The 12,492-nt window shown below is 42.2% G+C and overlaps 2 protein-coding genes across 2 annotated transcripts in view; one reads left to right on the forward strand and one right to left on the reverse strand.

Moving 5' to 3' along the window:
- Positions 1-12,492, forward strand: part of LOC310792164 (vasoactive intestinal polypeptide receptor 2-like) — a gene marked incomplete at both ends in the record, with an annotated part of 70,029 nt that overhangs the window by 33,256 nt on the left and 24,281 nt on the right. The window contains 2 exons of the mRNA XM_083653887.1: positions 5,369-5,482; positions 10,419-10,510. Of these exons, the coding sequence (XP_083510013.1) occupies positions 5,369-5,482; positions 10,419-10,510 (206 nt within the window). The remainder of the gene's footprint in view (positions 1-5,368; positions 5,483-10,418; positions 10,511-12,492) is intronic.
- Positions 11,374-12,492, reverse strand: part of LOC310792163 (tripartite motif-containing protein 16-like) — a 5,572-nt gene continuing 4,453 nt past the window's right edge. The window contains exon 3 of the mRNA XM_083653886.1: positions 11,374-12,492. This exon is cut by the window's right edge and continues 1,794 nt beyond it. Coding sequence (XP_083510012.1) covers positions 12,489-12,492 — 4 coding nt within the window. The 3' untranslated portion in view covers positions 11,374-12,488.

Genomic DNA, 12,492 nt, shown 5'->3' on the forward strand with positions numbered 1-12,492 from the left:
GCCAAATAAAACTATTTTGTTAAAGGGATAGTTCAGATTTTTTCATCTGGGGTTGTATGAGGTACTTGCCGACAGTCACAGTGTAAACACACTGGAAATGGAGCTGACGTGGAACTGAGGCGAAGCATCTGGAAGGAAGTGCAGGCAGTTTCATTTTGGCATCCTTGTTAACAGACTAGACCGGTCACACCGGCCGCGGCGTGGGGGCGGGGCCGGCGGCTCGCGCTCTGCAGCGAGAGTTTCCGTGTCTGGTCTATTTTTGACGCAAGCCGCGAGCGGCCACGTGCAGCCAGGCATGAAGTCAGTAGGCTACAATTTGAAAAAGAGTGCTTCTGGTGTGAATGGCCAGGCTCCTGCTTGAGCTGAATTTACACCCCGCTTGCAAATCCAGTGCGCTTTGCAGTGTCAGTGTACTACATGCTGTAGAATGCAGCCAGCGCGGTCCCAGTTCGGAGAAGTGGAGACCGACCGCATCAGGGAAGTAGACCTGTTGCTGTGGACAGGACAGGGTCACGAGCAAAATCGTAAAAAAAAACACACAAAAATTAAACCAAAAACAACCAAAAACAAACAAACAAAAAACATAAATGCTTCCATACTGCTCCCTGGTTGTAACATCAGGGTCAGGCCCGGGTGTATTGCTAACGTCAGGGTCAGGCCCGGGTAATCCCAGTCTCCACAAGCCCTGAGATGCCAGGATGACTTGAAAATACACCATTTACACCCTGTTTTTAGCTGAAATCTTCACTGTAGCAGGATACTGTAACTGCATGCCACATTTTTGCTCCTTCCTTTTTCCTGCGGCTACAGTGAAGAGGAAGAGGGGAGAAATAAAAAGCGGACTATGGTAACGTGATCTAATGTTAGCTTAGCAGCTGCTAGCTCTCTAAACAGCTGGTTTGCAGACAAAACAATAATCCATACTTCCTTTATGATCGCTGTAAAGCTTAATTTATACTTATTATAAAGTGTCGCTCAGCACATGGTCGCAGACGAAAAAGAAAGTGTCGCTCATGGTGTTGCATTTATACTTCAGAGGACGTTCGCCTCCGTTTAACGGTCACGTGACACTCGAACGCTATAAGCAGCTGCAGAGGGAACGAAATGCACAGTGAAACCACCTCGGAGGCAAGATGTAACGTACTTGGCTGCAGCCGCATATAAACAGCACACAAGCACACAACTCACCTCCTCTCTCTCTGGGAAATTGGTCACGACCATTGTGTCACGACCATTGTGTCACGACCATTGTGTCACGACGTTCTTTGTGATTTTCACGAAGTCATACATCAAGGACAGGCTGCTACTCTGACAGTGCACGTATATATACTTGTATATATACACGTATATGTCTCAACCTTCACTGATTGATTCCTTAATATTCCTTAATAAGATTTCCTTTCAGCACGTCAATTCAGTTAGTATTCAGTAAAATAGTAATGGAAGGACAAATTCCATGCTCTTCAGAGTGCAGATGGACTCCACTTACAGCTGATTTATGGTTGGGCTCTTGACATTTTTGTGTGTTGCGTGACAGAAAAGTCTGTGTGACTAAAAAATAAAAAGCAGTAGACTGAGCTAGCAGAGCTGTTTCATGTGTAAAATAGCAATCAGCTTTATTGGCCAAGTATGTAGAGCAGGGGTTCCCAACCTTTTTTGGGTTGTGACCCGACTTTGACGTCACAAAAATCTAGGACACAAGACATTCAAATTCCGTTACACCATCGATAAGATCATCAGTGACATTGTCAGTGATGTCACATGTAATAGTATGATTCTTTTCCCTCTCAGAATTCTGACTTTAATCTCAAAATTTTGACTTTTGTTTAATTCTGACATTAAACTCGGAATTCTAACTTTATTTTCAGAATTCAGATTGTATTCTCAGAATCCTGATTTAAAGTTATAATCTCAATGATTGTCATCTAAATAAAAATAAAAGTCACTATCTATCTGATAGTGAGTTAACACAATGGCGATTGAGGCTATGGCCCATTGATGGAAGCCTAGTGACATATGTGACATATGTGACATTAGTAATGTCACATACAGTAATGCAACACTGTTTGGATCTCACCTGCAATTACCACTCATCGCCACAGGTGTCAACCAACAGAAAAAAAACATAAACATTTCAGGCGACCTGAATTCCAGGCGACCCCACTTAGGGTCGCGACCCTAAGGTTGGGACCCACTGATGTAGGCCATCATGTAGACATACAAGGAATTTGACTCTGGTTTACGTTGCTCTCAAAGTACTAAAAAGAAGGTATGAGTTTAGGTAGTATTTTACTCTTTAAGTTTTCCATATAAATATCTCCCTGCCATTTCCAATCCTAATCCCTGTATAGACGGTTTTAACTTGACAACAAAAACATTCTAAATTGAACCCCTGCTCACTTCCTGTTGCAGTGCTTGCTATGGACATAAAAGAAAAAAAAACATTCAAGTGCAGGACTGACCATTCCGTCAAAACCGTCTATACAGCTGAGCGGCGTGAATTTAGTAAAACGCACAGCCTGCTAGAGTGAGACACTCAAGGCTGGTTCCATATCCCATTATAAAGTCGCTCCCAGTAAAGGCCCAATTATACTCTACGTTAAAGACGGAGACGGAGACTGACGGAGCCTTCTGTCCGTACTCTGCGTTAATTTCGTGCGTTTTCTGTCCATCATCTGAAAGCTTACGGATACGCATGAAACGCAGTAAAACCACACACACACTCATGCATTTGACTCTCTACTGCCCACTGGTGAATGTATTGCTTAACATGATACCAACGTGAAAGATGCATGGAAGTATGTGGGCAGTGACGATAATAATGTTATTTACGTATGCAAATTGAGTATAAATGAGCCATGAGCCGTTTGTTTACAAACACTTATCCCTCATATAGAATCAGATACTGTGTGAAACATTACAATGAAGTATAGCATGTAGGATAAATATGATGTCACTGAATATGATTTGTCATCACATTGCAAGTACTATAGTGCAAACACATCATGTCATGGAAGCAGGTTAAAAACAAACATATTTTGTTGAGTTTCTCATCTCCTCTGGTTGAATGTTCATTGGTTTTACTCAATAGGTTTATTTTTGTAGCCGAGAATGATGGGTAATTTTTCACCAAGCAGATCATGTGATCATTCTTCTCTCGTTAAAAAGCCTTGTTGACTGTTGTGTTTGCCATCAGCGCATTCGCACCCTTTTAGATCCATGGCAAAGAGCTAATTTGGGAGACAATGTTGTGGGGAAAACAAAAAGGCAGTCAGATCTGATTCTATTGTGTCTGGGTTGTGTTGAATGCTTTATCCATAAGCTGGTATCTGTCATGTCTTATTGTCCCCAATCAATGTTCGCAACATTTCCGATAGTGATGAAAGACTTCAGAAAAGATTGATTCTATGGGGAACTTTATCTATAACTCAGTAAAACAATAATGGCATCTTATTTTGAAGATATCGGAGTTTGTTTAGAAATATGTCTGTTATACAAACAAGTCCTCCAAGCTCCAACCCATACGAGCAGCACATAGGTTGCTTGTCCCTACCCTGAAATACGACCAAAATACAAGTTTGAAAACCTCCACAGCGTAATATGAAAATGTCAGTTCATTTGAAAACATCACCACATCTCCAATGTAATTTTGAAAATGTGATTTTCTTCTTGTTCCTTCAGTTGGATGTTTGAGCTTCACTGCAGAACGATGTCTGATAATTAAATATTTTTTTGTGGGGGAAAACCATCAGACATAAATTATTATTCAAAGTAGATCTTTTTATATACATCTTAAAACATGACTTTGGTGTCTTTAAGGTTAGGCAACTAAAACAATTGATGGTTATGATTATGGATGGTTATGGTTTGGGTTAGGATTAAATAAGAAAATGTCGACAGTAGACACCCCCAGCCACAACACTCTTACTTTCCATGGTTATTTCAATAGCAGGCTGTCGTTATTTACACGGCCACTAGAGGTCGCTAAATTTTAACTATAGATGCCTTGCTGCATGATGTCACATGGGTTCCAGTCACGGAATGCCAGCCATCTTGGGTCCTGAATTGAAAACACAAGTTTTTAGTACTTGTTCAAACCATGGCCTCTTTGAACTCTACTCTTTCATACTTTGTACTACACTCCATTCAAACTTAAACAGGTCACCACTTGTAGTATTTTATCACTTTTTTCAACCTTTGTAATGGGAAGTCTATGGAGCCGGCTTAGAGTGTGTGACTGATGTGTTTTGAATTCGGGACCCAAGATGACAAGATGGACCCCAAGGTTGTAAAAGCTGCTTGTACAAATGACCTATGGGGTTGTTTTTTGGGGGAGGACAGGCTCTTCTAGTATGTTATGCAGGTACACATGTTGTGATATGGATGTGTCTGATTTTCTCATGTGAACCAGGCATATAGAGCCCACTGGCTGAAATCAAATCAAATCTATAAAAACTTGGTTCATGTCTGACCTGTAGTCACCTCTTTTTTCTTTTCTTATTTTCATTTCTTCATTGTTTATGTTTTCTCTTTTTTTATATGCTGTTACACTTGTATGAATGTGTGTGTATGCTCCTTTTTTGTCCATTTGTCTCGAGTATAACCCACAATCTTTGTTTGATTAAAGTTAGTGTACTGTCCATCCATTGATGGGGTGGGGCGGTATTTGATCATTACCATCAAAGAAGACTACATTTACATCAATGTTTGGATCAGACATGGAAAGGATATGTTGTAAAACACGTGCAAGTATAGTTTGGTGACAAGCTGGAGAGACAGTTGACGGTCGGAGAGACGGCATCCGGTACGGGATGGGTTTTAGCACCCCAGCCTGGCTCTCTCGTGAGGGAGAAATCCACAAACGCTACGGATTAGCCTCCTGAAAATCTGTGCAAAGATCAGCGCGGCCTGGGGTCCTTCAGGCTAGAGCGAGGTGCTCGGCGCAGGCGAGTGACATGCAGCGCACAGGCCTTCTTGAGGCATCCTCTCTGCCCATGGTAGGCTGCCCATGGTAGGATTGCCTTTTCCCCGGGAGGGTCTGGTGAGACGAAGGAGGAGCCCGGCCTGGAATCATCCACAGGGCCTTAGACCCTCCATGCACCGAAGGGTCTTTCAATACTGCGGTGTAGCACTAACTCTATTGCAGCGGATTGGGCGTGATCAACCCGACAGACCCGAAACACCTTACGACCCCAGTTAACATCACGCGTCCCAGCGCATGCTGTAGTATGTATTTTAAACATAACTGTATCCATCTCCAAATTGTAGCCTATGTCATGTGTGTTGAATAAAAACGAAGTAAAAGAAAAAAACTGGTTCATTGTTTAACATTATTCTCCATGATGCCACCTCTGGTTCTGTTGCACAGGGCTGGGATGCAAAGGATGGTGGGACAGCATAACGTGCTGGGAGCGTGCTGAGATCGGCGAGAGCGTCACCATCCCCTGTCCCCGAGTCCTCAAGACGTTATTCGGCAGAAACGGTAGGCTGCTTATGTCAAATCACCCTGAAAGAACAGCATGAAAGCCACTCCTCCTCCTCTTTACCAAATGCTGAAATGCCTTCATTTGGGAAACATAGCGACATGCTGGAAAAAAGGCGTCTCGAGGCATGTGTGGGATTAGCTCAGTTTAGCGTTCTTTTTATTCAAGTCTTCTTGCATTTCATTAAAAATCATGTTGATTTAATGAGCGCTTCCCAAAGAGAGAGCGAGAGAGCTGCTCAGCAGAGAGACTCTATAAAAACATTGATTCAACATGAATATGTTAATATGTCACACCCGATCTTCTGGGTTCGGCATGACCTAAGCCAGAGATTTCATTCAGCATACATTTTTCCATAGACTTTTGGGAAAAAATCCTTACAACATAAAAAGAGGAAGCAGGAATTCAACTCTTAGGGCCCTATCGTTGTACGGAGCTATAGTTTGCGCTGCCTTTGCGCTGCGTTTGCGTGCCTCTTTGCTATCTTCCCAGCGCACCGTCCAGTTTTGCGCTGTGATGACACAGGTGTAGGCGTGGCCCAGGCGTGTCGGTGGGCCTCTAGCCTATCATGTGTCTCGCGCAAGTATAATTTAGCGCGGTGGGGAAGATAACATCGGTATGTGGCAAGCGCAAAGAGAGGTTTGGGCGTTGCCCGTTACGAAATAGGCGTTCCAGCACAATGTGTTAGAAAAAATCGCCTTGGGTGCTCTCAATTTTAACGCCAGGAAATAGCTGGTCTTAGCGCAAACGCAGACGTACGCCTGAGCGCAGACAGTCTCCACATCTCCGTGCGGTGCAGGAAATGCTTGATTGGATCCATTTACGCACGGCATGGATGTCACTCCACTCGCGCCTGCACACACTCTTCTCTCCTCGGAGTGCACGTTGCAGAAAAAAGAAAAAACACACCTTGATTTAAAAATGAGAATTCGTTTGTCATGGTTTTGGCTACATAATTCCCGACCATACAGGTCTGTGGTGTAACATTAGATTACTTTAGGTAGGAGAGGGTAGGAGAAAATAAAAAGCAAATGTTGATCTTTTCCAACCATTATACGTTTAATACCACCGCAATAGCCTTTAATACCACCGCAATAGCCCTCTCCACCTCCCTCGTCGGGGGAGAGAGAGAGAGACACTCTCTCCCCATCAAGCAGACAGTGACGGAAGCATGTGTCTTTATGTGCGCCAAGGGGAAAATGACGGGCTAATTGGTGGGATTCGATGTATATATATTAATAGAAACAAATAGAAAATAGCGGATTAATAAAATGTGTGCTGGTGGAACAAAATTCAACTTCAAATAGAGCAGCATCACTCATCGCCGGCTCTCAGTAGGCTACGCTGCGCAATTACGCATGCAGTATATGCCCACAGCGGAGATGCAGGAGAAGAGAGCCCGAAAAGGAATAGGCTAAGCATACGTCCTGGACGTATGCTTAGCCTATTCCTTTTCCCAAACCTCTGACTGTATGGACGTAACGTCCATACAATCAGTCACGTTTGGGCAGCAGCCCTTTTTCAGCATGTGAAATGGCAATAATACACAGGTGATTCACAGGTGGGCATGAGCACGTTATTTGATTTCTATGACAGCCTCACATCTCTCTCTCTCTCTCTCCCTCTCCCCGTCTAGGCTATCTTTTCTCTGTCCCTCTTTCTCTCTCTCACTCTCCCTCTGAGTGAGGAGGAAGCTGCTGACGTGACGCTGTGGTTTTATGGGCACACCATTTGACACTATCTCTCAAACAGAGTGTCTGAAAAGAATAAATAAAAATAAATCTAAAGAAATTGATCCCAGACTCACCTGCTGTATTCAGTAGGCTACTCTCCTGTGGGTAAAAACATTGAGGAGGAGAAAACACTGGTACATCTTAGTTACAGATCCTGCATTGAAAGGCTGTTTTGAGCATCCTCCCTCTGTTGTATACAAACGACCACCAAATCTTCGTAACATGTTAGTGAGAGCTGACCTCCCTCCTCCTACCCCTTCACATTTTCTCAGTCGGCCCCCTTCTGGGAACTTTAGATGTGGGAATTGCCAGCAATGCCATTTCACCTACAAAACTAAGACTTTTAACCATCCTCACTCGGGCAAATCGTTTGACATCAAGAGCTTTATCTCCTGTAAAACAACTAATGTAATATATATGAGTAAGTGTCCCTGCGGACTCGCGTACATTGGGAAAACATCTAGAGCTCTCAAAACCAGGATTACGGAACACAGGAGTGCTATCCGCAACCAGGACCCTAAAAGCCCAGTGGCTAGTGCATTTTGCAGAAGGCCACCATAGCCTAACCTCTCTCAAATATATTGGCATCGAGGCCATCAAATGCCCTAGGAGAGGAGGGGATGTTGACGCCATACTCCTGAGGAGATAATTATTTTGGATTTTTACACTAGACACACTCGCCCCCAGAGGAGAGAATTATTTTGGATTTTTACACTAGACACACTCGCCCCCAGAGGTCTGAATGAGGATTTTAGTATTAGACAGTTTCTGTGAGACATTTGTCTATTCTTATGTGTGTGTGTGTGTGTGTGTGTGTGTGTGTGTGTGTGTGTGTGTGTATATTTAAGCAATATAGCATGAGAGCAAGTGTGTTGTGGCGAATATATCCCGCTGATAAGCTGTTATGCGGCCGAGTGGGATAACAGCTTATCAGCGGGATATATTCCACAACACCACGCAGCTCGAGTGCTATATTGCTTTTATAAAACAGTTTCCAAGTATAATAATATAATAATAATAATACTATAAGTCCGACTGGCATGGTATTCTGATAGAGTCAGTTGAAACACTACTGTAAGGCGGGACCTCTAGCAAGAAGATAGACGTGCGGGTGATTTGATTGGATCGTTCTGGAGACTGAAGTTGACATTGGCCAATCCTGGCGCTTGCTGAGAAGCTGAGAGCTTTCTGGAAACCCCGACAGGCAGCTCGAGCGCAGCGCTGCATTCTCAGCGCTTGCTGAGAAGCTGAGTGCTTTCTGCAAAGCCCGACACCAACTAACGTTACGGGGTTAAATGCGGGGTTAAATGCGGGGTTAACAGCCTTTTTTTTGCAAAGAAGACATTAGCCCGCATCTATTCTTGTACAAAACATAATTTTCTGCGAAGTATTAGTAAAGTTATAAGCGAAGATCGATTCACAAGGATCTGACAGCTGTCTCCGCCATTTGTTTTTTTTGAGGTAACCAAAGGCTTTTAGTAAGAGAGTTGCCATGGCAACCAATAACCCATGGCCATGGGTTATTGGACTCGGTTACTGGAATTATACAATGGCTGTGAACCAATCAGATTGCTTGATTTGAGAGAGCCGTTTTATATATATATATATATTTACTAGGGGTGGGACAAAATATCGATACTCATGGTATCGCGATATTTCCACTTGCGATACGTTATCGATACACTGGCACCAAGAGTATCGATATGTTTATTTAATTTTTTTTTTTTTTTTTTTATAAACAGGCTAAAATATTATGCTGTGTGTGGTAGTTGAAACATAGTTTCAAGTTGACGCTTATTTATGTTTGTAGTTGAAACAAAAACATAAATACTGTAGGCTACATGAATGGAAATGTTTGATCATTAATATCTACTTTTAGAAATTATATAGGTAGGTAGGTTATATAGGTTTTCTTTTTTTAATAATAATAATAAAAATACTTAATGTGTAACTTTTCCTCCGTGGTATCGAAAATGGTATGAGTGAGTGAGTGAACTCTGAGAGAGTTCATGTCAATTCTGCTAATAAATACATAATACCTGCTTCTTGCCTTTTAGGGGTATTTTTTTCTCTTCAGTTACACAGATATCGTGATGTATCGTAGGTTAAATTTCTTCCAATATATCGATTATCGCAGAATCGCTGTATCGTGATAATATCGTTATCGAGGGCCAAATATCGTGACCATATCGTATCGTGAGTTACTCTACGATTCCCACCCCTAATATTTACACAGCACTGCCTAACTTCTATCTGTGTGGCCATGAGGCTGCAGTGTTTGTATGCTCAAAATGCCGTGAAATGCCATGTTATCAACTGTTATTGCTAACAATGGCTAGCCTGGCTCTGACCAATGAACAGTGAACTTTGTTTTCTGCAAATGGAACGCTAACAAAGCGGATGTGACGTCATTTAGCCTCCACATCCCAGTTATTTTGCGATAAAGGAACGCACGATCATTATCAGCTCTGAACGTTGGCACGGTGAAACGTTTCATCGTCTTTTCAGACACCATATTTAAAAGCTATGGCTTGGTAAGAAGTTTGTAGAGAGACGTTAGAGTATTGTACTACAATATAGTGATTTGTTTGTACTGTCTAACGGGGCGGCTTTAGCTCAGGAGGTAGAGCTGGTCGGCCAATGATGCAAGGGTTGGCGGTTCGATCCCCGCTCCCTCCCAGCTGCTGTCGTTGTGTCCTTGGGCAAGACACTTAACCCTCCTTGCTCCCGATGGTGTGTAGGCACCCTGCGTGGCAGCCTGCCGCCATCGGTGTATGAATGGGTGAATGTAGACTATCTACTGATTGTAAAGCGCTTTGGATAAAAGCGCTATATAAATGCAGGCCATTTACCATTTACCATCTAACATGAAAGAAATAAGTGATTGCAGGGTTAATGCAGGATAAATGCGTGGAGGAGGACTTCTACACAGAGGCTCCAAGACAGTTATTGTGCTTGGTGATTAAAGTGATTCAGATCTCAACGGAATGTCTTTGTAATGTGTTTTTGCTCCATTTGCAGTGAATGGAAGCGCGGGCGGCACATACGCAAAAAGATTTGTTTTAATTTTGTGCTCTCGATCATTTTGAAAGAGAAAGTGTCACTCTCCTCTAATGGTGGATATCACATTTCAAAGCTCTGGGTGTGGGAGTGAAGGGACTGAAGGGTGCTGATAATTGGCTGTTTTCTCGTCCTCTCACAGGGAACATTAGCAGAAACTGCACAGCCGAAGGATGGTCGGACATTTTCCCCAACATAACCAGTGTGTGTGGGTCGGAGCCAATCCAGGATAAGGTACAAATAAGCATCTGTACCAATTAACATATTTTGTATTTGAATCGATTTATTATGCATACCGCACCCACTGTTGCCTTTTATACTTCCTGTCTGATTATTTATTATTACTTATTTTCACCACTGCACTGGAATTTATGTTGTGAATGTCAGAGCAATGCCTCACCTGAAATGCATTCCACTGGCAATATCCCGAACATAATGTGGACCATTAGTGGTCTGTGATTGGCAGAGTCTGCAGGGATGATTGGTAATTGCTTGATCCTAAGTCCCCCCCCCCCCCATAGTTACTGTTTGCTATGTAGGTCAAACTTTTAGCCTACAGCTGACAGTCAAACTAGAGTGTAAAAAAACATGTTAATATCTCAAAAACTATAGACCATATAACATTTCACTCGGACAAAAAAAGGAAAAAGAAAAATATATATGTTTTATTTAGTCTTAACTATCAGATTACTAAAGGTGTGTTTAGCTCCGCTTGCCTCTTTCCATTCAGTTCTCGACTCTTTCCTGTAAGACCAGTTTGATGCCCGTCTTCCCGTGCTGACATTGGCACGTCGTCACATTCCTCCGTTAGACGGGCATGATGATGATGTCGACTGGCACTCTCCAAATCACGCACAAATCAAGTGTGATCAGTCAAGATGTTTCGGAGGGAGAAGACTGATAGCAGCATTACATAACTTATCAGGTCAAATCAGAGCAGTCAGACTCTGCAGGGCTGCTGAGAAGAAAATTATGAACGGATTCGCAGGAAACTTTGGGAGAAGTTCAGTCATGAGGCAAAAAAAGTGAAGAAACCTTTATTGTGCACAAAGCCAATTTAGCTTCTAAAAAGCAACAAATGATTACAAACATGGGAGTTTGCAAGCTTGTCAAATGTTATCCATCCACACTGTCCTCCATCTAAACTTCATTCATGCATTTAATCAGTTACATTAACAACAGGATTGTCCACTGCTGCTTCATTTGACGTTTGATTCCACATCTGCTCTAAACATGAAGACACTTTGCTGTGTTTTAGGAGGGAAATCGTCTGTTCTAATGGCATATTAGTTTCACATTTTCTCAAGCAGCTTTGATACACTTCCTGGAATTAAGAAATATACTTGATTCATTCTTGGACGAGAAAAATCGATTAATGTTTGCAAACATTTGATCACACATCAAATCACTAAAAGCTGGTAAAAGAATCTGGTGCAATCTTTCCATCTACATATCCACTTCATCCACACAATCAATGTGTTAAACCAGCATGTCAGCACTGTGGAGGAAAACAATGAATCCTCTCCCTATTGATTCTGATAATAATGATTACATTGTTAGTTCACTTGTCTTAATGTTACAAAGTGTCAAGAACAAAATCAACATAGGCTATTAACAACTATTCAGCTATAAGAAAGGGAAGAACAATACAAATTCACTAGTCAGTAAAAAAAGAAGAAGAAAAAAAGACATATGGGCTATTCCACATACTCACAGCTCTATGAAGCACGTGTGTGTGTCCAATTCTTACTTATACAGCTGGAGTATGGGGTTACAAGGATGCCAAAATAGTAAATTAAATTATATCTACAAAGGAGCCATGAGATGTTTCTTTGGGGTACATGGAAATTAGGCAAAGGGAATACAGCCATTACTTTGCCAGAGAGTATAGTAGGACAACAAAAAAGGTTTTCAATTGCGATAAGACTCACAATCACCCCTGGATAAAGGACTTTCTTTTTCTATATTTTTTCCAAAACATGCTCTGCTGTAACGTTAATATGTTGAAACAAATGCTATCCCTCAATTATAGAGAGAAATGGTCAAACCACATGTGGTCTAAGCCTAGCTTACTGTAGATCATGTGTTCAGATGAAGCAGCGTTTTGGTCTTGAACCCTATGTTACTTCCTATCTAACTTAGAAGCCAGAGGTCATTCTGTGCTCAGGTTGGTTCATAGCTACTCACACATCGCTGCTTTAATATCTCTCGTCTAC

This window comes from Poromitra crassiceps (genome assembly GCF_964638095.1).
Source record: "Poromitra crassiceps genome assembly, chromosome: 17".
In the NCBI taxonomy this organism is placed as follows: Eukaryota; Metazoa; Chordata; class Actinopteri; order Beryciformes; family Melamphaidae; genus Poromitra; species Poromitra crassiceps.